Here is a 27,976-nt window from a genome sequence, read left to right on the forward strand (position 1 = left end):
CAATGTTGTCGTTAGAAAATTCAAAATAAAGGAGGATGGTTTTAGTGAATTTAAATGAAGGTACCCTAGTACCAAAAATAAGTCATTTCACTTCCCATGTATTAATATTTTTTTTAGCAATGACAGGCACTTGACTTATGTCATTGGCCCATATGAAGCCAGTTATGTAGACCAATTACCGAGAGAGTCGTTGCCCAGTGTGCCGGTACGCTAAAGGAGGCTGATCTGCACTACACCCGCAATGAGATGATTATGTAGATTTGTTGGGATGCCATAGGGGAACCGGAGCTTCCCGGAGAAAACCCATATGTTACCTGGACCATGGGCTTGCTCAACACAAGTTATAAATCGGGGTTACAACGGGGATCGAACCCGGGTCCACAGGATTATAAGTCCAGCACTCTAACCGCGAGACCACCGTGGTGGCCCAAGTATTAATATTCAGTGTAAAAAAAGGGAATGCTAACACAATAAAACGACACCCGTGAGGGTTCTAATTGCATTGCAACTAAGGTAAATGACAAAAAAAATCCGAATACATTCACAGAATCTGTTATAGATTGCCATTTTGAAATGTTGTGTACAGACAGATTATTTAGTCCTGACAGCTCAGCGACGCAAAAGAGGTGAAGTAATCGGAGGAGTGGGGAGAGTTCCGGAGTAGAGATAAGGGCAAGCAGTCGGTAAAGGCAAGCGAGTGAATAAACCAAACACCCCTTGGCGTAACTAAATGGACTCGCCTGTCCCTCGCGCACATCTCCGGCGACTGTCAGGACTAAATAATCGTACTGTACAAGGCGATAGAAAACACAGAATTGATATTGATTACAACTCCTTGTTCTATTCTGAAAACTGCACCCACAATTGAGCCGCTGGGTGCAATAACAGATTAAGTTGAAAATCTATGTTTAGAGAGAAACAATGTCAAAGTTTTAGAGGAATGTAGAAATTTTATTAGTACATAGTATACTCGTATTATTTGTTTTGTATAATATTCTAGATTGTACAAATTATTCAAATCCAATATCAGTTAAAATTTATTATAACACAATTTTAATAGCCTATTTTTCATTTCATAGAAAGCATGAGATTTCTTAAATGAGAGTACCTAGGCATTAAAACCAGTAGAAAATTGTTATTTCACTAACATACACGAACTTCATTCAATGAATAATAAGAATAGTACATTAATGCTTCAGATTATTAAAATAATACAAAATAGTAATGTTTAGCTGATAAGCCTTTACATTTTGATGGAAATATACTGTAGAAACAAAATAGCGTTTGTTTTAAATTTCTAATAAGAAAATCAAAAGATGTATTTTTTATTTTTTTTATTTTAGTAGGTTATTTTACGACGCTTTATCAACATCTTTGGTTATTTAGCGTCTGAATGAGATGAAGGTGATACCTAATGCCGGTGAAATGAGTCGGGGTCCAGCACCGAAAGTTACCCAGCATTTGCTCATACAAAAGATGTATTAAGAAAATCAGTTGTGAAACTATGCTACAGATGAAAACTCCTCTACTATAGTGTCAAATATTCATGTTCACTGACTTCACTGTTGATTTTCAAGAAAAACGTTTTTAGGTCTAAAATTTCTTATCAGGTAGACAAGAACTTCCAAACTAACGGCGAAATTGTACTTTCTGGTGTCAATCTTTCAGAATTTTGTTTTGTAGTTTAAATACACGGAGTTCCCATGCTACGAAACCTCTTGCCAACCGATATGGTCCAAGATATTAATGTTTGGAGGTGAAAGGAAATGAAACGCGCTACAAGTATCCGAGAGGAACATATGAACTATTTTCCGCGTCCACACTCCCTTTCGTCCTCCGTTTTTACTATTTCCAGTGTCTTTTCTCCGTGTTCCTGTGACAGAGACCGGACAGGCTCTTGGCTCGGCGTTAAGATTTATGGCAGAATGCACTCTGCAACATGCTAGCAATAAGCAGGAGAAATGGCTCCCCACAGTTTTAACTCTGCTCGCTATCCAAGACAAAAGACTGGGGAGGGTCATTGGACTTTAATACTGCAACAACGGCTCCTCCGCGCGGGGTTCTTTAAGCCGGGAAATACAGGCCACTGGGGTGAAATTACTTGACGGGGGTCTTCTAACCAATCTCTATGGAGGTCCTGAGGGGGGAACTTCCACTCCTGAAGTTTCACTTTAATTTCCATCCTTCGTAGTGGGATTTATCATGGAAATTAATGTAACTCTGAACTATGACTAATCCCAATGGCTGAGACGGAAATTCGCCGCCAGTACTGTACTGCGAGTTAAGAGAGACAACGGAGGTCGAAGAATATGTGGTTGGCAAGAGATTTCAGGGGTTAGTGGTTGATGAAGTTTTTGGCTTTTGGAACCGTAAACAGATAATTAATTGCAACAAATGTTCGACACTACTTACATAATTTTTATCTTTATGAGTAAAACCATGAAGTATATGATTATGTCTCGTGACCAGAATATTCTAAGAAATGGAAATATAAAAATTGGAGATTTATCCTTCGAAGTGGTGGAAAAATTCAAATATCTTGGAGCAAGAGTAACAAATATAAATTACACTCGGGAGGAAATTAAACGCAGACTAAATATGGGAAATGCCTATTATTATTCGGTTGAGAAGCTTTTGTCATCAAGTCTGCTGTCAAAAAATTTGAAAGTTAAAATTTATAAAAGAGTTATAAGCTATTACCGGTTGTTCTATAGGCTATGGTTGTGAAACTTGGACTCTCACTTTGAGAGAGGAACAGAGATTAAGGGTGTTTGAGAATAAGGGTCTTAGGAAAATATCTGGGGCTAAGCGGGACGAAGTTCCAGGAGAATGGAGAAAGTTACATAACACAGAACTGCACACATTGTATTCTTCACCTGACATAATTAGGAACATTAAATCAAGACGTTTGAGATGGACAGGGCATGTAGCACGTATGGGCGAATCCAGAAATGCATATATTGGGAGACCGGAGGGAAAAGACCTTTGGGGTGACCAAGACGTAGATGGATTTGAGAGAGGTGGGATATGATGATAGAGACTGGATTAATCTTGCACAGAACAGGGAGCGATGGCGGGCTTATGTGAGAGCGGTAATGAACCTGCGGGTTCCTTAAAAGCCATTTGTAAGTAAGTAAGAGTAAAACCATGAATGAATTTCATCTTGTCGATAATTTCACAAGCCCGGAGGGAAGCGCAGCAAGACGGAAATCATCTGAAAAAAATATGAATCCACGAATGATAATTGCTAACAGTATTTCGTGACTAGAATATTTAATACGGAATATTAATAAAATAAAAACAATATATTTTTTTTTCCAATTTAATTTACTTGGATACTGGACTTCGTAAAGTGAAACAGCCTACTATATGCTTTAGTACTGCTTGTCATCTGGTATTAAGAATCTCAAGTACACGTGAATAATTGAACAGCGTAATGGTGTAAAGTATCTATTGAATCTTATTAAACTAAAAGTGAACTAAACACAATGAAAGTTTCATTTAACCTATGTTTATTGTAAATAAAAGTTTGAAAGTTTATAATATGACTCTACACTTACTTAAGTGTTCTAATTAAAAGTAAAATAAGACTGTGGAATTGAAATGTTTCAAAAGTAAAATTTGTCCTCTAAAATCATAACTAACAATATCCAAAAACTTGTTTCTTGGCAATTGGGCAAAAACTTACTTCTCACTGATTACCGGTACCATTTGAAAGTGTTTATTTTAAATATGGCAACTGTTGTAATTCTAAACATTAATGACTGTTTCTAAGTAAAATCGTTTGTTCTATATAAGTTTATGAATTATTAAAGAATAAATAAAATGAAGCTGTGCTGGAAAGAGTTGGTGAAGAAAGAATGATTCTGAAACTGATCAGGAAGAGGAATACGAATTGGCTGAGAAGAAACTGCCTGCTGAAGGATGCACTGGAAGGAATGGTGAACGGGAGAAGGGTCCGGGGAAAAAGAAGATATCAGATGATAGACGACATTAAGATATATAGATCATATGAGGAGACAAAGAGAGAGGCAGAAAATAAGAAATATTCGAGAAAGCTGAGTTTGCAGTGTAAGACCTGCCCTTGGTCAGAACACGAAATGGATGAATTATTATTATTATTATTATTATTATTATTATTATTATTATTATTATTATTATTTGTCCGTGTATTTTTGTACTGGTTGAGTGGAAAAGGAGGCATTAAGGCCTTAACTCTGCCGGCAAAATAAATCTACTGAATAAATGAATAATAATTTAAATAAGAGGAAAAGTTATCGTAGTATCAGTCTTTATAAACAATCTGGGAGGTTTAGTTTTGAATAGAGCTGGGGACGGAGCGAGTAGAACTGTTGAGTGGTACTCGGTTCTATCGGTTTATGTGCTTGGCAGCGGAGCACCGAAGTTATACGGTTAACCGTAGCCGTTACCGGTCAGTTCAAACAGAGTTCACGTGTTTTACTTAATTCTAGCAGACAACAACGTAGGTACTGTTGTATTTAAATATTTTATGCTGCAGGACAAATTATTCCCTTATCCCCAAAGCAGGCTGAGAGACCTATAGTATTGAAGAGGAGTTCATCCTATTATAATGACCTGTCAAGTGAGCCTAATGAACACTGACAGTCTGAACATATTACTGTACATAATAATAATAATAATAATAATAATAATAATAATAATAATAATAATAATAACAATCATCATCATATTAAAGTGATTAATATTAAAATATGTTAAAAACGAAGTGCATTATATTTTTCTTCTATTGTGTTTATTGGATTTTTGTTACCTCATCAGTCGTCACTTTATTTGTATTTATATGTACGACTTATGTTACCGGTACCTAATTACTTATAATTTATCAATAATATTACTTTTCACCAAAGAGTATATGGTTGTATTGAAGGCTAGTAATGTTATAATATAAATAAACATTATGTTCTTCAGTTTAAGATTCCACGTTTTATTAATTATTTTATCCACTTTCCGTAATAGTAAATAATTCTGTGTGTTATTTTTAAGTGATTTAGGCAGCGCTTCATGGAACCCATTTCTTTCTATCTTCTTTTTTACTTAGCTGCAGCGTTTAACGTTTACCTCACATGTTAATTTATTAGCTGTTAGTATTATAAATTATTTTATCAATTTTATTTCGTCTGTCATATATAACAACACTGAAAGTTAAATAGGCCTTTCGTATAAAATAACTCCTCAAATAGTTGTAATCACGTAAATAAAATTTGCAACCGCCATTTTGTAATGAAGAGAAGCACTTTTTTCTCGTCAATTGGCAAAGCGAAAGCGCTTTACTACAACGCTTTTAAAACACGCTTGGTTTCACTTTCAAAGTACGTTCTAAAATCGACTCAATCTAGCTAAATTTTAAATCTGCCGCCACAAATTTGTACTCTGTACTGTACTCGGATCAACCGAGTAGTCTAATGACTTCACAGTAACTGCTCCGAACCGAACCGCTCCGTCCCCAGCCCTAGTTTTGAATCATAACAGCGGTACTACGTCATCATACTATATCACCAATGTTTTCCAGCTTGTGAGTAGTGTATTTAGTCTGTTGACATGGCTTTAACTAAAATTGAAGGCAATTATTTATATTAATAATTAACTTATAAGACTGCTAACACATGATTTCTCTCAAAAATGCATGGAACGTCAACTGAAGCACAAACAAGAGCCAAGTGTTACCTGATAGTAGGCCTACCTGCGACAAGCACCAAAAATGAATTTAGTCTATGAACAACTAACCTTATCTCCGTGCGCCATGGGACAGGAAACGGTCCCTACTTACCATAAATAATCTACAAACATGTACAGATACTGCACTCTATTGAGTTATCTGGGTCGCGTATTGTGCACACAGCGTCTGTTCCCCGCCACACCCCTCAGAAAAGTGGGTTACAACCTGCTTTCATGGAAAAATTACTTAGTACGTATGTCCACTGTGTTGGTACAATAATTAATTATTGTATAATTTCGGGAGGGCATTCTTTCCGGTAAAGTGACTTTAAATTAAATTACTCGCTTAGCTTACAAAGCTGTACTGACTCATTAGTGAAATATGTTGGAATATTTCAAGAAAAAACAAATTCACGTGATACCGCTATGGGAATCATTATTTTAAGAGTAATTAATAACGATTACTAAATAAAATATGACGAAATAATTAAAAATAATACAATGAAACCTCCTATAAAATTTCCTAAAATTAAAAGTTAAGCTTTCATTAAATCAATAAAGCCAAACTCAAACAAGGAATATAGACCTACATATGGTAGAGACATCGAGTGCTTTTATTTAGGGGGGTGGTAGCGGATGATGTTCCAAACAAAACACATTAATAGATGTTCTGTCTGTTTTCACATTTAACTTCAAATATCAAACGATTACTGTGTTCATTTCTTTAATCAGCAAATTCGTTTAAGAAAAATTCCATTATAGAAATTTCGATGTCATACTGGTACTTATTTGTTTCCTTAAAGTGGCGTCCACTGATCAAGTAAAAAGAATAACAATGGAATTCGGTGATCTTTAAGCTAAACATCACCAACAAATATCTTTGTCAGTAGCCAGAAGAACGACAGAGTAAGTGATTACTTCCAAAATAGTTATTTATGCAACAAGTGGATAATCGTGATGATTATAGCAAGAGCGAACGAATGATAGTGAGTGAGACCATTTTCAAGAGTGTCATAATAAGATTATCCACCAGTTGGATATAACACTTTATGGCATCTTAGCATTAGGAAAGAAATTATGAAAGAAATTCAATTCGAGATCCATAGCTGAAAAATTGTCTTCATATTTTCGTATCGATTAGTTGAGCCTGACATTGAACAAAGAGTAATGGATGACCTTGCAGATTATGTTACAAAGTAGAGTAATGGATGACTTTGCACGTTATGTTACAAATGTTCCTTTATTTTGTTAATATAGTTTCTCTGAACTACAGAAGTGTTTTATGTGATATTACAAAAGTGATACAAAATTATTAAAGGTTGAAAACAGATAATACGTTACCTTCTATCCTGTATTTCATTTCTTGTTACGTCGCGTTTAGAAGATATAGGGGAGAGTCGGGTAGTATCGGACATCGGGTAATATCGGACAGTGCGTTTCTTTCATCTACGACCATATGGTAGTACGTTTCTCTATGCGACATCACAGAAACGTAACCATTGTCAATCAAGTACTATCATCGTGTGGTAGATGAAAGAAATTTCACTGTCCGATATTACCCGATGTCCGATACTACCCGACTCTCCCCTAACCAAGATAGCAATTTGAATTTTATATTGTAATCCGAACTGTCGGAAATTTTATCTTGTCTGAAAATAAATTTGTCGTGCTGTAAATAAAGAACTCAGCGATAACATAAATGCAGACAATACATCGTTTTTAAATCACATTCTGAAAATTGCAAAGCTTGTACTTTCTGTACAGTAATTGGCTTGGACTAAAGATCTTCAAGCTCATTCGTTTTAAATTAATGTTTTGTGTTCAAAAATAAAACGATTAAATGCTAGGTGAACAAATAATTATAAAATATAATTACCGAAATAATTATTTTCCACGGAATATGTATTATATGACTTTCTCGTGTTAAATTTTACCGTACCTGATTAACATGTTTCAGCCTGTTACGGGCCATCTTCAGGTACGTAAAATTTAACACTAGAAAGACATATACATATTCCGTGTGATATAGTGTTAAAAGTTGTGTAATCAAGATTTATAATTATTTTCCAGTAAATTGTCTATAATTCTGACTTTCACTAATTCATACTAGATCCCCCCCCCCGCCAAATTAGTCCGAATTAGTGAGGTTCTACTGTGTTTTTATGAATTCAACAAATTAGCAATCTTCTTTATCGGACCATTTTATTGAAGCGTGACTTAGTTCTCAATAAGTCGTCAATTATTCTCAATTGCGACTTTATGAAATAAGCTTTCTTACACAGTTCTTATTAATTTAAAATTTATTATTGCCGATAGACACACAATAGGTTTCCGTGTAGTGTAAAGTTTATGCATCACGAGACTTTATTAAACTCAGAGCTGTGCTGTAATTCAGGCTTGCAATATTAAACTTCTTTGTGGCAAAAGTTCACACTATTCAGATGTAGTGGGTGGAGAGACCTATGTATTTCGCCACCTTCACCTTATGAAGTCCTGTCTTTATTAATTCTGGAGAAGCAATATCGCGGCTTGCTTGCGCTATGGGACGCCTTTGTTGTTACACACTGCGAGGTGCATTTCCTTCATACTAAATTGTTCCACCTACACCATTAGCATACGCAATTCTTCTCTCAGTGTCGTAAAATAATTCTGTAACAACTATATGGAACAGAGGTCTGAATCGGACGTTTTCACTCGAGCGTCAAGTAGTTCATAGCATAATCCGATAGTTAGCGCACATGCATGATGGGTAAAATTGTCACGAGCGATAAATCCTCGAACGGTATAAGCCGAGCGTTAGACATTCGTTCTTGTTACAGTGATGAACTGTGTAGTAACATCATAGATGTTTATCATTTCAGAACTTTGCAGTGTTTAACTTACCTCTCCATAGTACAACTACAAAACTTGCTTTAAAATGTAATATAAATGTTGTAGGTAAATTTCCCCCCCCCCCACACAGGAGTGATTTTGTCTTTGCCACATCTGGTAGATGTTATTATATGTAAATGTAATTATTATAAACGGAGAACACAATCACGATAATGCAAGAACTGTATCAAGTTTTCTAGTAGTAGTAGTAGTAGTAGTAGTAGTAATAATAATAATAATAATAATAATAATAATAATAATAATAATAATAATAATAATAATAATAATCTCTAATAATTAGTGTATCAATCTTTGCGTCTGTAACAGTTGTGCAGCATGATCATTCGCTTTATTATATTTTCTGTGACGTTATCTCTGTACTAATATTGTTATTAATCTACTGCTATATCAATAATATTTTGTAAAACGTTTCTACATTGTCGCAGTATATAGGCGGAACATTAAGTATGGACCTATCATATTATATATGTGGTAAATCAAATATTGAATAATTATTAATTAGCAATAATAACTGTATATAGAAGTTTTTCATACTATTTTATTTATAACTTCATGTTCCCGTTTTGGTACGTTCCATTGACTGTTCCATTAAACGTTTGTCATAAACGCAGAAAATAAAGCCTTATTTTTACCGTATGAGCAAAACATGTGTGTATCTTATCTGTCGCCTTCCATACAAGATAAGACATGTCGGTGAGATGACCTTGTATTGTACTTCTATTTATTACGAGCGTATCACGACCGATCGTATCTCACTCGAGGGTGCGACACTCGACCGAGTTCAAGCGAGCGATTTAACTCCAATGCAGCACTCTGATGGAATAAGATGGAAAGAAGATTAAAAATAACGTCAAAAGTTGTATGTAAATTGTAAATTTGTTACAGAAGATACATTACATCAATTAAAGAGGCATGTATTTACTTAGTTTGAGTTTTTATTTAGATTTGAAATTCAAATTAGTTTAACATATTGGTTGCTGGTACGGAGATCTTAGGCTGGATATTTTAGGTTAATCTAGTTTATAAGTATGATTCTACGGATAATAAGCGCGTAATTATTCATCTGTTATTTGAATTATAGTGACAGCGAAGTTTATTATGTCAGTCAAATGAGTCTTTGAGTAGTAAAAAGTTTTTGGAAATAAAAGTGAAATCAATTATATGGACAGTGAAATGTGTCATAATGACAGTGAAGTGAGCGAGGTGACAGGAGAATCAGTGCATTGGAAAATTATCTGCACTAAAATGTACTTGTGCATATATGGACAGACATAGCCTATGTTATATGTAATTATTTGAAACTACTGACTGTGATAGCATTGGAACAGATTTAGATTTAGATTTAGATTTATTTATTTAACCTGGTAGAGATAAGGCCGTCAGGCCTTCTCTGCCCCTCTACCAGGGGATTACAACTATAATATGAACAATAAGATTACAATTAATATTAAATTTACAATTACAATTACAATAAAAATTAAAGTACGACAAGAATACCTGATTAATGAAAGCTAGACATTTTATCATAGAAGTTAAGAACAAAGAATATTTTTGTATTTACTAAATTACAAATTAAACCTACAATAACAAAATTCTATAGTGATGAAATTACCGGATATTGAGATATTTTGTGGTAGATTAAAAGAACTATTTACAAGAAACCATGTCTGAACGAGTCTCAATTACTGACCAAGTGCCTAGTAAGTTTGCGTTTGAATTGAATTTTATTTCGACAGTCCCTGATGCTAGCAGGTAACGAATTCCAGAGTCTTGGCAGGGCTATTGTGAAAGAGGATGAGTATGAGGAGGTGCGATGGGATGGTATTGTTAGTATTGTTTCATGGCGAGAGCGTGTGTTCAGATTGTGGTGGGAAGAAAGGTAAGTGAAGCGAGACGACAGGTACGAAGGAATAGAAGAGTTCAATATTTCGAAGAGAAAGAGAAGTGAATGTAAATTTCTTTTCTTATCTAGTTTAAGCCAACCTATTGCTTCCAGGGATGGGGTAATATGATCATATTTACGAACATTGCTTACAAAACGTACACACAAATTATGAGCACGTTGAAGTTTCATTTTGTTGTCGCTGGAAAGGTCAGTCAGTAAAATGTCAGCATAGTCAAAATGGGGAAATACAAGGGTCTGCACAAGGGACTTTTTTAAGCAAGAGGGAAGATGAACATTTATCCTTTTTAGCACATGAATAATAGAATATACTTTTCTGCAGGTTTCTGTGATTTGCATGTCCCAGTTGAGATTATTATCCATGTGAATGCCAAGATTTTTTACCGAAGAACTGAAAGGGATATGCACTGTACTTACTTTAACGGGGGAAATGTCGAGGTGCTTTACAGCGTCGGTTTGCCGTTTGTGTCCTAATATGATTGCTTGTGTCTTTCCAGGATTGATATTAAGATGGAATTTCTTTGTCCATGTCACAATCGAGTCAATGTCTTTGTTCAATTTATCTATAGCGTCATTTATTCGATCTAAGCGGGAAGAGATGTAGCATTGAAGGTCGTCAGCATACAAGTGATAGTTACAATGCCTTACATGAGATGTAATATCACTGACATATATCGTGAACAACAATGGTCCGAGTACCGAACCCTGTGGTATACCTGATGTTATGTTAAACCAGGAAGAGCTTCGATTCCCGGATACAACACATTGTTGTCTTTCCCGTAAGTAGGATTCGAACCAACTCACAGCAGTCTCTGACAAATGCAGATTTCTTCAGAGTGCCTTGATATGTAATTATTAAGTTAATGCGTAATTAATTGACATAATTATTAAATTGATGTGTTATTATTAACATTACGTGCAATCAATTATATTAAAATGTATTATTATTAAGTTTGACTTGTAAATAATTAGGTTAATACGTTGTAAATTGAGTTAACATAAAAATAACTTAGTTAACAAAAGATGACAGGAGAGAATGTAGGTTTCAGCTACGAACGGTTTTTGTTTGTTGTAATAGCAGGGATAAGTTGCGAGTTAGATTCACATTAATTAATTGCATTATTATTTCTACGATAGTGTGTAAAGTTTATTTGATTATGTCTCGTGACCAGACCATAGTACGAAATGCAAACACAAAAATTGGAAATTTATCCTTTGAAAGGATGGAAAAGTTAAAATTTCTCGGAGCAACAGTAACAAATATGACGAGAGGAAATTAAACGCATAATAAATATGGGAAATTCCTGGTATTATTATGCGGTGCAGAAGCTTTTCTCATCCAGTCTGCTCTTAAAAAAGCGAAAGTTAGAATTTATAAAACAGTTACAGCAATGGCAAAGAAAGCTTTTAATAGAAAAAGAAACATCTTCTGCTGACCTCTGGAGAAAGAACTAAGGAAGAGATTAGTGAAGTGCTTCGTGTGGAGTGTATCATTGTATGGGGCAGAAACATGGACATTACAACGAAGTGAAGAGAAGCGATCAGAAGCATTTGGAATGTGGATATGGTGAAGGATGGAGCGTGGAAAACGGACAGACAGAGTAAGAAACGAAGCTGTGTTGGAAAAAGTGGATGAAGAATGAATGATGCTAAAACTGATCGGGAAAAGGAAAAGGAAAAGGGATTGGCTGGGTCACTGGTTGAGAAGAAACTACCTTCTGAAGGATGCACTGGAAGGAATGGTGAACGGGAGAAGAGTTGCGGGCAGAAGAAGATATAAGATGATACACAACATTAAGATATATGGATCATATGCGGAGACAAAGAGGAAGGCAGAAAATAGGAAAGACTGGAGCATGCTGAGTTTTCAGTTAAAGACCTGCCCTTCGGCAGATGATTCCTAGGCTATATAACTATCGACCATCAGGATTGAGAATTGTGAAACCAACGGAACAGAAATGGAAGTACAGGGACATCATTTTATTTTTACTAACATTTTTAATATTAACTTGCCTATACCTCTGGATCAACGCCGTTTGGTACCCCCTTCCACGGCTGGAGTTCGATGATACTGGGGTAATATACGAACAAATCACTTTACTAGGTATAGGAGGGAAGAAAAGTAGTTCATCCATTTACGCAAACTAGGAAATATTGCGCTTTTGAGTTTGATCATTTTCATTAGGTTTTTGTTTAATCAAAATACAGTACAGTATTAACAATGAGTGTTTTTATTCACGAACTGAGCTGTCCATGTGGACGTATTCATTATACAGAGTATATTATACTGTCTACAGCACATTAGCGTACAATATAGAGAATGAAGTTAAATTGAAAAATAATCATAATATGGATATTTAAACACATTTTTTAAAATAGTGGCCGTTCATTTCGATACAGGCTTCAGTTCTAATACGCATATTATCGCACTATAGACTATTGTACCTAATCCCAATTACCAGTTTCGTTCTTCGTACTAGTAACTCATGTTGAAATAATTCTGTACCTACTCTATAAAAGAGTACCTTACGTACTGTAAATTCAATCTTCACTTCTGCCCGACCCGAAAAGATAAAATTACTCAGACATGCTATCTACTGTCCGTCCAAGTGGTTATGTCGTAGGGTGGTAGAAAGGGAGGAAATCACGTGACAGTTAATTACTTAACGAGACCCTTTTATTTAAGTTATTTTAAACAGTTGTATAATATTACGTAGACGTCCAATTCCTAATAGAAATTAATGTTCTCAGAAAAGAGCTAAGACCGCCCAGCCACTAGCTGGCGAATAGAACCAGGTGGGGGAAATGGGGATACAACGTAGGTAAATGTACGACAGTACCTGTCAATATTGAAAGGTCTTTCGTCACTGGAAAACGCGAACATATTTTTGGAACGTACTGTTTGCTGTGACCGTAAGGCTAGTATGTCTGTATATGTGGTCTTGGAGGACGGTGGAACTTCATTAGTAGAAGGGGTGGGAGTGAAGTACATTCAAAAACTCAAGTACAATAAAAATTGAAGTAAAAATAAAATGATGTCCCTGTATATGATGAGATGGCGGAATGAAGTGTGGAAGAAGAAGAGATAACGTTTTTATTATATGTGAATTTGCATTGTGACTGAGACCTTATAGTTAAAAATTTTTAATCTCGCGCTGTATGACCAACTGAACATAATATTAGTCCACTCAGCATAGTGGGAAACGAAAATGCATTGTCGGAGAAGGCTTAGTGTACTCGTATATCTGTGTATGTTATGTACATATAGTTCTGAAAAAGGGTTCCAATATTTAGAGAGGAGGTAGTATACATTAAAACAAGAAATAAAAGTCCTATAAACATGGTATCTAAAATTAATATTTTCTAAGAAATGAGCAAATGTTTATCATAATTGTAAGAGCGGCATATCTTCCACTATGAGCTCTTTGGCAAGAGGAAAATGAGGGAAGGGAATGTAACCGTTTGTCACTACGTGTTTCGTTTCTTTCTCAAGAGCTAACAGTAAAATATATGCGCTCTCACAGCGATGGTAAACATTTTGCTAATTTCTAAGTGGATATTAATTTTTTGGACCCGTGTTACTGTAACAACAAAACATGGTCCGATCCAACAGATACGAAAATAATTATTTACCCGACTCGAACAGATATAATACTGAAGAACTCACATACTAAATGTGCTAAGTGCCAATTTGTCAAATTTCATTTTATTAATTCTAAGGGAGGAACATCCATATGAGAATATCGTACTAAATTGTCTTTGTCATAGTTCAACTGTAAGGGACTCATTCGTGAGCCAAAAGACGGTGTTGTAAGTATCTCAACATGCATTTCGCAGTGTTTTTTTTTCATCAATATCTCAGAAAGTTGTTTTTGGCACTTAGAACATTTAGAATGTTAGGTTTACGATTAATAGTACGATTACGAACGAACTGTAACGTAGTGCCGTCTGCTTAAGCGTCATCTTGATACAAATACAAACAAAGGTATGCTGTGTAATATTCGTACATAGTGACAAACGTCTGCATTCTGTTTCCTCATTAATTTATTGCCCAAGAGCTCACAGTGGAAGATATGCTGCTCCTACAGTGATAGTAAACATTTCCTGATTTCTCAGAAAATATTAATTTTAAGAACCATGTTTATAGGACTTTTCTCGTTTTGATGCGTACTACTTCCTCTCTAAACATTGGAATATTTTTCAGAACATTCTGTATACAGGGTGATTCATGAGAATTTAGTCAATTACGGAGCTTATTTCCGAAGACATTCTGAGCAAAAAAATGCCATATAAACATTTGTTCTAATCTCAATATTTTCAAAGTTACATTAATTTGAATTGTTAGTAAAATACTTTTTTTCTTTAGTTTTAAGGTTAAAGAAATATTACAGATAGAGAATGAACTATTCAGAAGTGTCATTTTTTTAATTGACTAGTGTTCTGAAGCTAAAATGTGTTGTTAATTGCTTTGTACAGATTTTATTTTTCAATTTTTAAGTAAAAATGACATCATTCTTACGTCCTTAACACAAACATTGTTACAAATCATACAACTTTAGGAACTCGAGTCATTACAGTTTAATTATGCATCCTAATGTACAGTATTAAAGAAATTACAAGAGTGGCGTGATTTGTAACAATTGTTGTGATAAGTGCGTAAGAAAATTTAATTTTTCAGTTAAAAATCGAAAAAAAAAAATCTGTATGAAACAACTATGGAATTCACAACACATTTTTAGCTTCATAATACTATATTAAATTAACATGAGCCGTCTGTGCTTATCTAATTTTATGTAAATTGATTATAACATGAACGTTTTCGGCACTAATGTACCATTTTCAAATGCATGAAAGTTTGCCTAATTACATTTTCAAATAGATGCACATGAACTGTGTAAGTGAAACATATAATGTGTACCCTTGATGATTTGAACATAACATGTAAAACACTTTTATATAGATAATTAAAACACTCAATTAGTACTAACAATTAAAACCTATCAACTAATTTGTTCTTCTGCTATGTTGTCCATCTTTTGTAGAACAATGTGGTTAGCTTGACGTTAATATTTTGTCAAATGCAGTTATCCAGTCATTAGAATTGTTAAATTACACTGTGATATAAAATATTAAAATGTTAAAATACTTAATGTTGACCTGTCTTATTCATTATATCACATTTTATATCACAGTGTAATTTAACAATTTTAATGACTGGATAACTGCATTTGACAAAATATTAACGTCAAGCTAACCACATTGTTCTACAAAAGATGGACAACATAGCAGAAGAACAAATTAGTTGATAGGTTTTAATTTTTAGTAATAATTGAGTGTTTTAATTATCTATATAAAAGTGTTTTACATGTTATGTTCAAATCATCAAGGGTACACATTATATGTTTCACTTACACAGTTCATGTGCATATATTTGAAAATGTAATTAGGCGAACTTTCATACATTTGAAAATGGTACATTAGTGCCGAAAACGTTCATGTTATAATCAATTTACATAAAATTAGATGAGCACAGACGGCTCATGTTAATTTAATATAGTATTACAACTTGCTTATCGGAAAAACCATATAAAATGAAATTCATAATACTAGCTAATTAAAGAAATGATACTGCTGGATAGTTCATTCTTTATCTGTAATATTCTTTTATCCTGAAAACTCAAGAATAATAGTATTTTACAAACAACTTCAAATTAGAGTAATTCTGAAAATATTGAGATTAGGATAAATGTTTATATGATATTTTTTGCTCAGAATGTCTTCGGAAATAAACTCCGCAAGGGAATACTCGTGAATCACCCTATATATCAGTGACAGACATTCAATTCTATATGTCGCCACCATAGTACCACTCACACTTCTCAGAAATGTGAACAAAAGAAAGAAACTTTGTTTCTGAATGACTTTGTAAAATTTCCTGCAATTTACAGTATATTGTATCTCCAGAATTGATTTTACTGACTTCTGTTCCTTTCTTATGTCCACTGAGCATTCATCAAAGAAAATACTCTTTCTACGTTATCATTGTACCTAGGTGCAGAGAAATAAAATTATACAACTTTCAGAAATTCTGAGTACTGATCCATAGAAATACAGCTGTGAAAACAATATAACTAAATTTTGTTTGAAAGTATATATTTGTAACTTTCCTCTTTGTTGTCCGATAGAAAAGATTTCAATTTGATCATCTGGTCAAAGAGAAGACTCCCGTTCAGTTCGCAAGATATAGTATTACTACAGTCTAGTATATACAGTCACGAAATTCAATACGTAGTAAATATGAATCCATAGATAGTTGCTAACCACCAGGATCGCTATTATCGCCTCATTACAGACAATGCGATATAGTACCGGCACAGTCTACTGTTCCTAGTACCCTCAACAACTCAAGCTTCGTGACTGTATATACTGTATTAGACTCTGGTATTACCTTGTATCCACCTGAGTACCATTTCGACATATTCCACTAATAATTTCGAGAATTCTGCCCCAATGCATTCAAAATTGCGGACTTCTGTCTTTTCGGCCCGGACTTTCTTATTGCACTATAAAATCGCGGACTGTCTGCGAAATTCGCGGTGTATGGCAACTCTATTTACACCGTATGATTTGTAAGATCTGGCTCACATTCACGCACGCGGTCAGACTACTGTATTTACATAAATTAAGTTTGCATTTTAACTTCTATTGTAAGACCATTTAACGTACCGTTAGTCCGTGATGGTAGTTTACTCTAGTCTTCGCTTTAGGAAAAAGGAATTATTTTTTTGGAACATGCCTCTTCTAGAAATTTATTTCTTCTAACCAGCATATATTGAGGAATATTCTCGTCTAGGCTCTCGTTACCAGCATAGAATAAATAAGTTCAAGCAATAAGACAACAATGAATGGAAGTAAAATCAGCCGTTAATAATTCGAACAATTACTCAGACATTTTACCTACTAATACTAAAGAACATAAATGTTAATCTCCTGAGTCCTGGAGTATAGTGTACCATACTTTATAAATGCATTTAGTTTCATATTTTCCACTAAATGGAATCGTTATCGATCACTTCTTTTCTGTGCTTGTCAAGCTCCTGACATCTCTTGGGACTTACAGGAAGCACAAGAAGAACGATTCAATCATTGCAATGCGTGTTTCAACTATTTGTAAATGAAAATTGCGACCAGCAACTCAACGCCAAGGCACCGTAGGACATGCTTTGGAAATAAGTACACAGTAAGCGCTATATTTTAAGCGTAAAAAACATGGTATAAGATGTATTTGCACAGATCCGAATTATAGTATAACATAGCCTACCTGCATTTGTGCCCTAACTGTAACTTGAAGAATTTTTTAGCATTTTTTCTCATTTCAGTGACTTTTCGAAGTGTACTTTAAACTTTGAACTTTAAAAATAAAACAAAAAATGTCTCATGACTCAGGAGTATAATAGTTACAAGATAAAATAATATGACTTTGATACTAACAAATATCAGTAAATCCTCTTGTAATGTTTGGTATACCTAATTATATGCAGGATTATACGGAATCGTAGCTGCACCGATAACTGCATTCAATTTTAAACAGAATGACAAATGTAACTGTGACTGTGATAATGCGCGTGTGAAATTCGTGAGTAACTTGTCATCGCTACTTCTATGTCATTTAATAAAACAGTATTAACATTATGTAACGTGGTTCCAGGAAAGGACTACATACATTAAAATGAATGACAAACGCGAATTCAACTTAGAAATGCATATTTTATTTATTGACTACGTCAAAGCATTGGACATGGTTTTACGACATAAATCACGAAAATTCTTTCATAATAATTGTTATCCGTAACACTTAATAAAATAATACAGAATATATATGAACATGTACTTTTTATTAAAAAGAAAGTGATAAAATAAATTCCAAACAAGAAGGAAAACTTCAAGAATTAAGGCAAAAACGCCCTAATTTATCTCTGCCTTTGAACATTATGCGGAGTAATTCAGGAGAATAGTAAATACTTTTGCGGTGGTAGTTTGGACTATTCTTAACAAAAAAGTTCATATAAACATGAGTCCAGTTTTTAATGTTTGTGGAGATACAAACAGCTCTTTGAATGTTAGCATAAGAAGCATTGCAAGCGGCAAGTGAGAACACGTGACTTAATTATTGCATTTATCGCTTATTTACAAGATTTCAATAAATTTCAACAGTTCAAATTAATTCCTCAAAAATTGCATCAACGGTTTAAATGTAATTTGATGCTTCCCAAATCTACACAGACTAATTTACAAACAGCTATTTTTCTACATCATTTTTTTAATAGTGCTGCCCTCAGACGGTCTGAGAAGAGAGATACATAACGGGATGACTTGATATGCTGGGGTGACGAAACATCAACCTACAAAACGTTGATGTTTTGAAACGAAACATCAACTTGCAAAACGTAACAAGTCCCCCAGCGTATCAAATCACCTCGTTTTACGGTACTATTTCTTGTACGTAATTAATTGTCATTTCTTCATACCATTTGTCAGATATGTTATGCGCAACTTTCCAAACGCTATATCTCCACAAATTTTGAAACATTTACACACATTTATATAAAATTTCTACTCAGAATAGTTCATAATATCACATTATAAAATATTTAATATTCCTTCTAAATCACTCTGTATTTCGACGCAGTCATAGAATAATGTCACAGCCAATTAAAAAATTGATTCTTACGAAAGTGGGTTTTAAATACATAAACACTTGCAGAACACCATTGGCTACTAACAAATCTGAAAATAAACTACAGTTAGTCATCCAGTAATTACGCGATATTATTAAAAATATAATTCACAAATATAAAGTTTAAAAATAATTTAAATGTGAGAAATATACTTTGACACCAAAAACAGTAACTGGCAATAAAAAAATTGCAATAAATTAGTTATTCCGCTTATCTAGCACGTGATTTCTCTTCTAGCTGAAGAGCTTCATTAATTTAGTTATAAATGTATAGAACTATGAAAATAACACTTACAAATAAGACTAAAAAGAATCTCAAATGCTGTAAAATTATGATGCACCAATACTGCTTGTTGGCATCGAGATATGGTCTCAGAACACAGATCTCACAAGAGAATATTAAAACTACACATGTTTAAATATTAAATAAATTATTAGTTGTAACAAAAGTAGTAACCCAATGGTTCTAAGTTACATGTTTTGCACATTATGACAAAGTATGTGAAACTTAATAATCTTATGGTATTATTAAAAAGGAAGAAGAAAAACTAAGTAAGCTATTAAATATGAACCCACAGAACAAGAAGACGTGGATCTCACAGGAAGATTATAGCAATATTACCCTTAAATTTCTATGTGAGCGAAAGACATCTTGAAACTGATTCTGAAAATGATGCGTGATCATGCTAACGAATATAACTTTCGTGGTGATGATGATGATTATAGTGAATGTTGTACAGAGAGATGAAGAACTAGAGAGTACAAAAGCATAAGTATGTGTAACTTAACATCAAGCGAAATAACATATATTTAGTTTAGTTTTATGAAATGTAACATTTCAGTAAGTCACAAATGGAAGGGATAGATATACGTTCAACACGTTTGTGGGATGGGTGAGAATTGTAAACAAATAATTGAAAGTGAGTTTTATACAGTTACCATTGGATGAATAGTTCACAGCACAGCACTATTAAGTGTATTATTATATTACAAGTACACGATACAGCCACATGATACGTTTCTTCAAAATAATTTAACAATTTCAAAATATAAATTACTTAACACTTTTGTAATCAGATAATAATATGCCGCTCGAAATCTTGTACTCTGCATTGTCACAGATTTATGAGATACAAACACGGTGTTGTGAAATAAGATTCGTGAAAGGGTTCTGACAGTCATAATTCTCATGGAGTTGTTCGAATATATAATGTGGAAAACAACAAAAAAAAAATTACAAAGAAGGTAAGTTATAATTCATTTGTTTACTGCTACAATGTATTAGGCTATAGTTGGTAGAAAATGTGTAACTTAACATAGGAGTAAAATGAATGTTTGATGAGTGCTTGAAATGGAATAGAGCTTAAAAGCGTAATCCCAAAACGCGTTCAGTCCATTTTGTACGAAAAGACTGGTCTAGTTTTTTTATCCACCAATCTATGGACTGAGCGAGTTTTCAAGTGGTTTGCACAATAACACAAACTTCTAGACAAGGAATGACTTTTTTTAGAAAAGAAGCTTCAAATATAATGATAGGAGTTTCAAAAATATGAGGGAGAGTAAAAAAGTAACAATAATTGTTTTGTTAATTGAATATGTACAATAAGACTACAAACACTTCATCACTTTTAACATAGTATAACAGGAACACTTGCATTGAACGTAGTTGGGACTATGTTGAAAAGTTATAAAGTGTTTTTAGTCTTGTTGTACATATTCAATTGATAAAACAGTTATTAAGGTTAGGCTACTTTTTGACTCTCCCTCGTATATAAATCACAAAAATGGCCAAAGGAAATGAACGAGTTTTGGGATCGTACTCTTCAATCACATAAACAAATAAGCGCCAAAATAACATTACATTCTGAATAATTTCAAGGAAAAATTGTTCCGGGGCCGGGTATCGATCCCGGGACCCTTCGCTTACCGCACGAATGCTCTCCCGACTGAGCTACCCCAGGGACTATACACGACACCGTCACAATTTTTCCTTTATATCCACACAACTCAAATGGGCTGACAAGACGCCAGAATCCAACTTTGAGTGCACACAAACCTGCTTTACAGGAAGCTACTACCTGAAAGCCAGATTTGCATAACATTACATTCTGTTCTTGTCTCAAACTATACGATGAAACAGAAGCATGTTAATTCACTCTATCATTATTAAATACAAAATGTATCTCCATAAGATCAAAAATTTGAATGGTCCTAAACACGATTAGGTTATTACCAATTTTTTTTCTCATAATTCGGACCCAACTAAATAGTAGTATCACTGTATGGGTGAATTCGATTTCCTTTGGGTTAGTGGTAAGAAGAAAAGGTACACTGGCGTTCAAAGATACTTTACCTCCACTAATCGATAGTGACTGAAAATTTGTTCGTGTAAGTGTGGTTTATTTAGTTATTATTTGCACGAATAGATGGGGACGCTAACAGTCAATGTTGCCAATAGTACATAAATATACCTTTACAGAATTCAAAATTTCATCCCCCTCTGATGATTGTATAAACCACTATGTTTAGTAGGAAACCGCTGATATTGTCAATTATGAGAATAACTTATATTTAATATGCATCATTTTCCTGAACACATTTTTACCCGTCCCAATAAGTGTAACCTATTGAGAATTATTGGAACTCTTTCAAAACTCATCAATTTGTAATACCTTTGGTTCTGACTTATCCAGTAGTTAGAAAGTTCACTTATACGATCAGAAAAATCTAAGTTAGATATCAGAGTACAACCGAATTCCTTCCCGAGTCAACGAAGTATACAACCGAATTCCTTACTGAAATGTTCACAGACAAGTATATGTGTCGGAACAATTATTACGTTTCAATTTTTCACCACATAGCATTTGCGTAAACTTGTCATGGGCCTTGGATTTGACTGTTCCCGAGGTTTCACCCAAAGCACAAATGAAGGGTTGCAGATTCCATTCAGGTCACACGTGATGATGAAGTTCAGTCCTGTGGTTCTCAGCCCTATCTATAGGGATCGTACTTTGAAAATCAGTACATTTTTTAAACCGCTCTTCGATCTCTCTTTCCTTTCGGCAAGCGACATTGAAGACTGTTTTATGACTATACCAGTTAAGTCAAACGACAGTATAGTACAAGCATTTTGTGACTATCTTTTAGAAAACTATATTACTGAGGAGAGTGAATTTTCCTCCATGTGTCTCGGTAAACATGTCCTCAAGCTCAGTGCGCACAACGAATGCTATAAGTTTCTTCATTCGTACTTAATTATGGTAGTCAGCATGTCCTATCATCTTCATCCCAGCATTTTTTATTCATAATGTAATTGAATGTACACAAGCAGACAAATAAAAATGAAAGAACAACCACAAACTACAAGGCTCCTCCCAACGGCAAAGATGTCAGCATAGACAGACAAAAGTCAGTACTGTAAGCATCAGATGACAAGACTTGAATACGTGAAGGCAGTATGCTACTGACAGCTTCCAAAACAGTGAGAGAAGAGGAAAAATGTTTTAGAAAGTACGACATGGCATTTATTTTAATGTTCATTTACGTTATTATATGTAATATTGTATGTTCATGAAGAGGTCCACTGCATTTCTGAAGATGACTCTCATAGAAGAGCGGATATAATACCATTAAATAGGCAACAACAAAAAGGCTATTATCACAGATCCAACTATAGGCCTACGCTTGGAGAGAGATCTAAACCAAGCTCATCAGGTTGATCATGAAAAGGGGACCATTTATGAGCCTTGTATGTCCTGCCTTAGTGCCAAGTGCAACATCCCTCGCTTCAATTGTTCAGTAACAGGTTTATTTTTTGGTGCTAGGAGTTCTTTATCAAACTTCACATATAATTTTTCTTAAAACAATTGAAGACATTATTACAAAAACAGCCCTAGTCATTTTTAATGAAATTGAGTTAAGGACACATTTGCTACTATTTTAAATGTTTATAGACTCCAAAAACGGCCCATGTCAAGTGCAATAGACACAAGGTTAAAACACCAGTTAAACGGGAATAGCCGACATATGTTATTCTATTATTTTTTATTGTTCTCCTGAAAAATAGCAATTTTGACAAGGGTTGTTTTTGTAATAATGTCTTCAATTATAATCAATACTATCTTTTGAAATTCAAAATATCATCACCCAAATTCTTAAAGATTCCCTGCAGATTATACAATTTCATATATATATATATATATACCACTCAGAAGGTCTCATAAAGAAAATGCTATATGATGATTTTAACTAAAATCCTTTATTTATAATTAAAGTGGGAATGTCCATCAATTTGTTTATCAGTATTATAATGTTATAATTTACAAAATATTTGAATATTTACGATGTAATATTATAATTATTATTTTATATCGTAAATATTAAAAAAATTGTAAATTATAATATTACAATGTTGTTAAGCTAACTGAGGACATTGCCACTTTGATTAATGTAAAGAAACTTATCGGACCCACAAATCATGTTTATTAAATTTTATTTATAAGTTTAATTTTATGGTTATCTTTTAAGACTTTATTTTATAATTGATATCAACTATGCTTAATTGTACCAGTAACTAGGGTATCATTTTAACTACATCACCGATTTCCATTAGTGCTTGCTTAATTTATAATATCCTTAATCTTGCTGTTAGTGGTCCTAAATCTTTGAAGTGATTAGAAAAATGTTAGTTAATATCGTGGTAAGGAATTCGGTTGCACCCCCAAATTGCCCCACAAGAAATTCGAGTAGTTTCGAGTGCTTCGATTTCTCTTCAGTGTATATGTATCATATTATATCATTATTTGGTCTTTTATTTTGTTGTTTATTTTATCTATTTTGTACTATGAACATAATTTTATTATTCATTCTCACATCCTAATTGTTCTCTCAGTTATTGGTTATGTGTATGTATCCGGTTTTACATAATAATGACATGATATGAGATTTTACAATCTCTCGACTGTAACTTATAAACCAGGTATTTCCGAACATACTCATATTTGACATTTTTTCGTGTTCAGATATAGTTAACTAATCTCCAAAGTTTGTACAAGTACTATATTTCAGGAAAACCATTACTATTTACTAAAATGTTTCTCCTTGCTGATTTTGAAACTACTCTGAATTAATGAGATAAATTAGTTTATTTTTATACAATATTTTATTCTCATTGCAAATATTCGTACCATATTAAATGCACGGAACTTAAAATTAATGAACTACTTCGTTAATCTTACTTTTATTGTTTTAAGTAATTTTACTTCCACACATTTGTAAAAAAAAATAGTAAAGAGACTAACTGGTGCTGAGTAAGTATTTCGATATCACATAAACTGTTAAATGGTTTACGTAATATTACGTTACACGGATATTATAAACAAGAATCGTTTAAACATTCATAATAATGGAAAAAATAAACTTGAAAGAATTACAGAAATTGAAAGACAAGGTTGGAAAAACTAAAATTAAATGCAGAGGAAATGAAAATGAGAAACAAAAGAAAAATGAAAAGATAAAAGTGAAAATAAAGCAACAGAAAATGGTTAACAAAGAAATTAAAACCAGACATGGAAGTAATAAATAAAACATTAAGAAATAAGAGAGAAAATCAATGAAGGAACAAAAAGGAAAACTATAAAATTGTTAGTTTTTCACTTGGATTTATTTTATTGTATGAAATTATCGACATATGTAATGTTTTCACCATTTCATCTCTCTGAAAACGAAAGATAATCTAACTTTCGGAAAGTGCTTTTGTACATATTATTTCACCAAAAATTAGAAAGCATCAAGCTGTACCACTTAAAAAAAAAAAGTGAATTTTTCTATCATATTTACGATCTCCTCTATTTGAATCTCTTCTAACAACTGACAATAACTATAATTTATAATCAAGATTAGAGTTAATAGGAATACTTAATTACTTCGAAAGTAATTGTATTAAATTTGAAAAATATTATAATATTGATGTTATAAAAATACAATTGAAGAAGATTTTAAATTCCTGTCTTTCTTTTTTTAATTTTCATATCTGTGTAATTAAATAAATCATTTTGGTTACATTTTTATTAAACATAATATTAAATGGATGAGCTTTGTGTATGATTCCATAAATATGTGATAAAATACATTTAATTAATTATTGACGTAGACCAGTGGTTATCAAATTATGGGTCGCGACCCCCTGGGGGGGGGGGATCGTGTGAAGAGGCGAGCGGGTCGCGACATGGTTTACAAAATAAAATAAAAAAAACGCTTTATTAATAGCACATTTATTTTGTATTTAGAAATATAAACATTTTTTAACATTAAAGTAAAAAGACTTTCAGTAGCTATGTGAAAAATAATTAATGCGATAACTAGCCTATGCTTATTTTTGAGATGGTAGCTTCTCAAATTCTATATTCGATACACACACACTGATAGCGTTTTCAATTTTATGGACTTTTCGCTTCTATTACGATGACAATTGTGGGGAGAAACTTAATTTGCATGATTAATAATTTGCAAATGCTATAAAAAATTCAAAACCTTCTTTTAATTTCGAAGTATTCTTACATTATTTTGATCCAAAACTGGTCAAAGCTTTGCGAAAAAAAAGAAGAAAAAAGCATAGTTTGAATATTCCATCAGTAGGTACATATTTCAATGAGTTTTTTCCTAATACTGAATTTCTGCTAGTTGAGTGCAATTGTCTAAAAACAAATTCAGTATCCATCTATGACTCTTGTATTTATTTTATTTTGAGTTTCTTCCGGAAAATATATATAAAAAACTCTTATTTAAAACTATGCAAACTTAACTGTGTGCACAAAAAAACAAGCTCAGTATTTGTTATAGCCTGTCACAAATTTCCCATGAGTTCTTTAATACATTGGAATGAATAAAATTTGTTTTTGTCAAATGATGTCGGCCAAAAACCTAGTTTCCTTATAAATCACTCAATTGTATCTACGCTTGTTATTATGTCGACATCTTGGCCTTGCAGACTACTGTTCAAAGTGCTTCAGCATGGAAGGCAAGTGTAAGAAGTCAAAGATAATAATTGGAAAATAGTTTTGCATATTCCAATTTCTCGTTTTGCATTTATCGGTATATTAGAAGTTAGGTGGTATCCACTGGTTTGAGTAAAATAGTGTTTTTTGAATGGAATTAAATGACAATGGAGGGGGGGAGGTCGCAAACAAATGCCTTGCTCAAAAGTGGGTCGCACCTTGAAAAAGTTTGGGAACCACTGACGTAGATAATAAATTCTGCAGAGACATTTCATACCGACATGAGCAAATACATATATTTTCTTGTTTCACTGCGTCAATTTTATTACACTACTGAAATTTGAATCCAGAGTTGCATATTCGAACAAGAGAAATATCTGAAAATATTCAAAGTATATTGTCATTTGAGATATAATATATTAAAGATTTTGTGATTAGACAGTGTATTCCATATTATCGATTGGTTGAAGAGTCGTTTTCACACTTAGTAAATACATTAAATTATACTTTTATCAGATATCTTAATGCATAACGGTTTATTATTATTTCTGGGTAAGAAAATAATAACGATAAATTTAAAACTAATAAAATAATTATAACAAATGCTGGGAAAATTCTGCAAAAAAAAAATTCCTCAGGTTTCTAGTCACTTCTTATCAACAATTGTTCAATTTGTGATCTTGTACTTCCTACTTGGAAACGTCTCTATCTTTCTCTTAAGAATAACGTAAATTTTTAACTCTCGTTGGTATTGACTGTTACTTTTCACTCTTTCATTACTTCATTGTAATATTATGAAGCCCTTTTTACCACAGAATACTTTGTCAGGTCTCTTACACAAGATGCGAAGTCATCGACTAATATGGATTTGCCTCATCTTGTTTCGATAATGCTCAGCGTTGCATCGTAATGAAAACTCGTCTGATATGACGTGATTCTTCAACTGTCTAATCTCATAATCTTTCATACTTCATATCTCAAACACCAATTCAGTCTGGGCACGGCGATTTTCTCTGTTGTATTTCTTTTAACATATTCAATATTTCTACGAATTTGTCACAAATTTTCAGAGAAATACTGCATAATTCCTTATTTCTGAAAATTTAAACGTAATAATATATGCCTATTCAAATGTTTATACAATTTATATTATAGAAATTTTTAAATGGAAAATTGCTACTGATTTTAGAATCAAAACCTCAGGACCCTTTCACAAATATATCGATTTGTATTTCATTGTTTTCGTCAACGAGCGTAACAGTTTATTTGATAATATCATGAGCTGATATAAGAGCACACACACGAATCAACGGCCATACACACTTCAAGTGTCTCTCTTCACACACACGTAAACAGTACGTTAACAAATATCATCACATTTTATCTCAGAATATTTAATCTGAAAACACACGGAGTACTTTCTTATGAGAATTCATACGTTCACAATTTCTGGCACTGACACTTCCTTCTCGTGTAACATGACCACGATGGAAACACTTAAACAAACCAATCCAATACCTCTCAAACCATTATATTTAAAAGTTTTCTGTCTTTGGTATGGAAGGGACATTTTAGATTATGTATATATTTTGATGTGTGGGACGTTGGAGGCGCATTCTTAAGTTTTTATATCTCACCTTTCATTCGCTCTAACCTCAAGATGAGTACACAGTCTGGATTGACGTAGTGAGCAGGACAATAACGATCAGTGGTGACATTACCAAGACACCTGTAAAGAAGGAAAATAAAGTA

General features: G+C 33.3%; 1 protein-coding gene across 1 annotated transcript in view; it reads right to left on the reverse strand.

Annotated features, from left to right (window-relative positions):
• Positions 1 to 18,259: 18,259 nt before the first annotated feature.
• The window catches only part of LOC138694564 (uncharacterized), a 176,974-nt gene continuing 167,257 nt past the window's right edge, over positions 18,260 to 27,976 (reverse strand). Inside the window, exon 5 of the mRNA XM_069818423.1 lies at positions 18,260 to 27,953. Within this exon, the coding sequence (XP_069674524.1) occupies positions 27,880 to 27,953 (74 nt within the window). The 3' untranslated portion in view covers positions 18,260 to 27,879. The remainder of the gene's footprint in view (positions 27,954 to 27,976) is intronic.

The sequence above is a fragment of the Periplaneta americana genome, chromosome 2 (assembly GCF_040183065.1).
Source record: "Periplaneta americana isolate PAMFEO1 chromosome 2, P.americana_PAMFEO1_priV1, whole genome shotgun sequence".
NCBI classification, from domain to species: Eukaryota; Metazoa; Arthropoda; class Insecta; order Blattodea; family Blattidae; genus Periplaneta; species Periplaneta americana.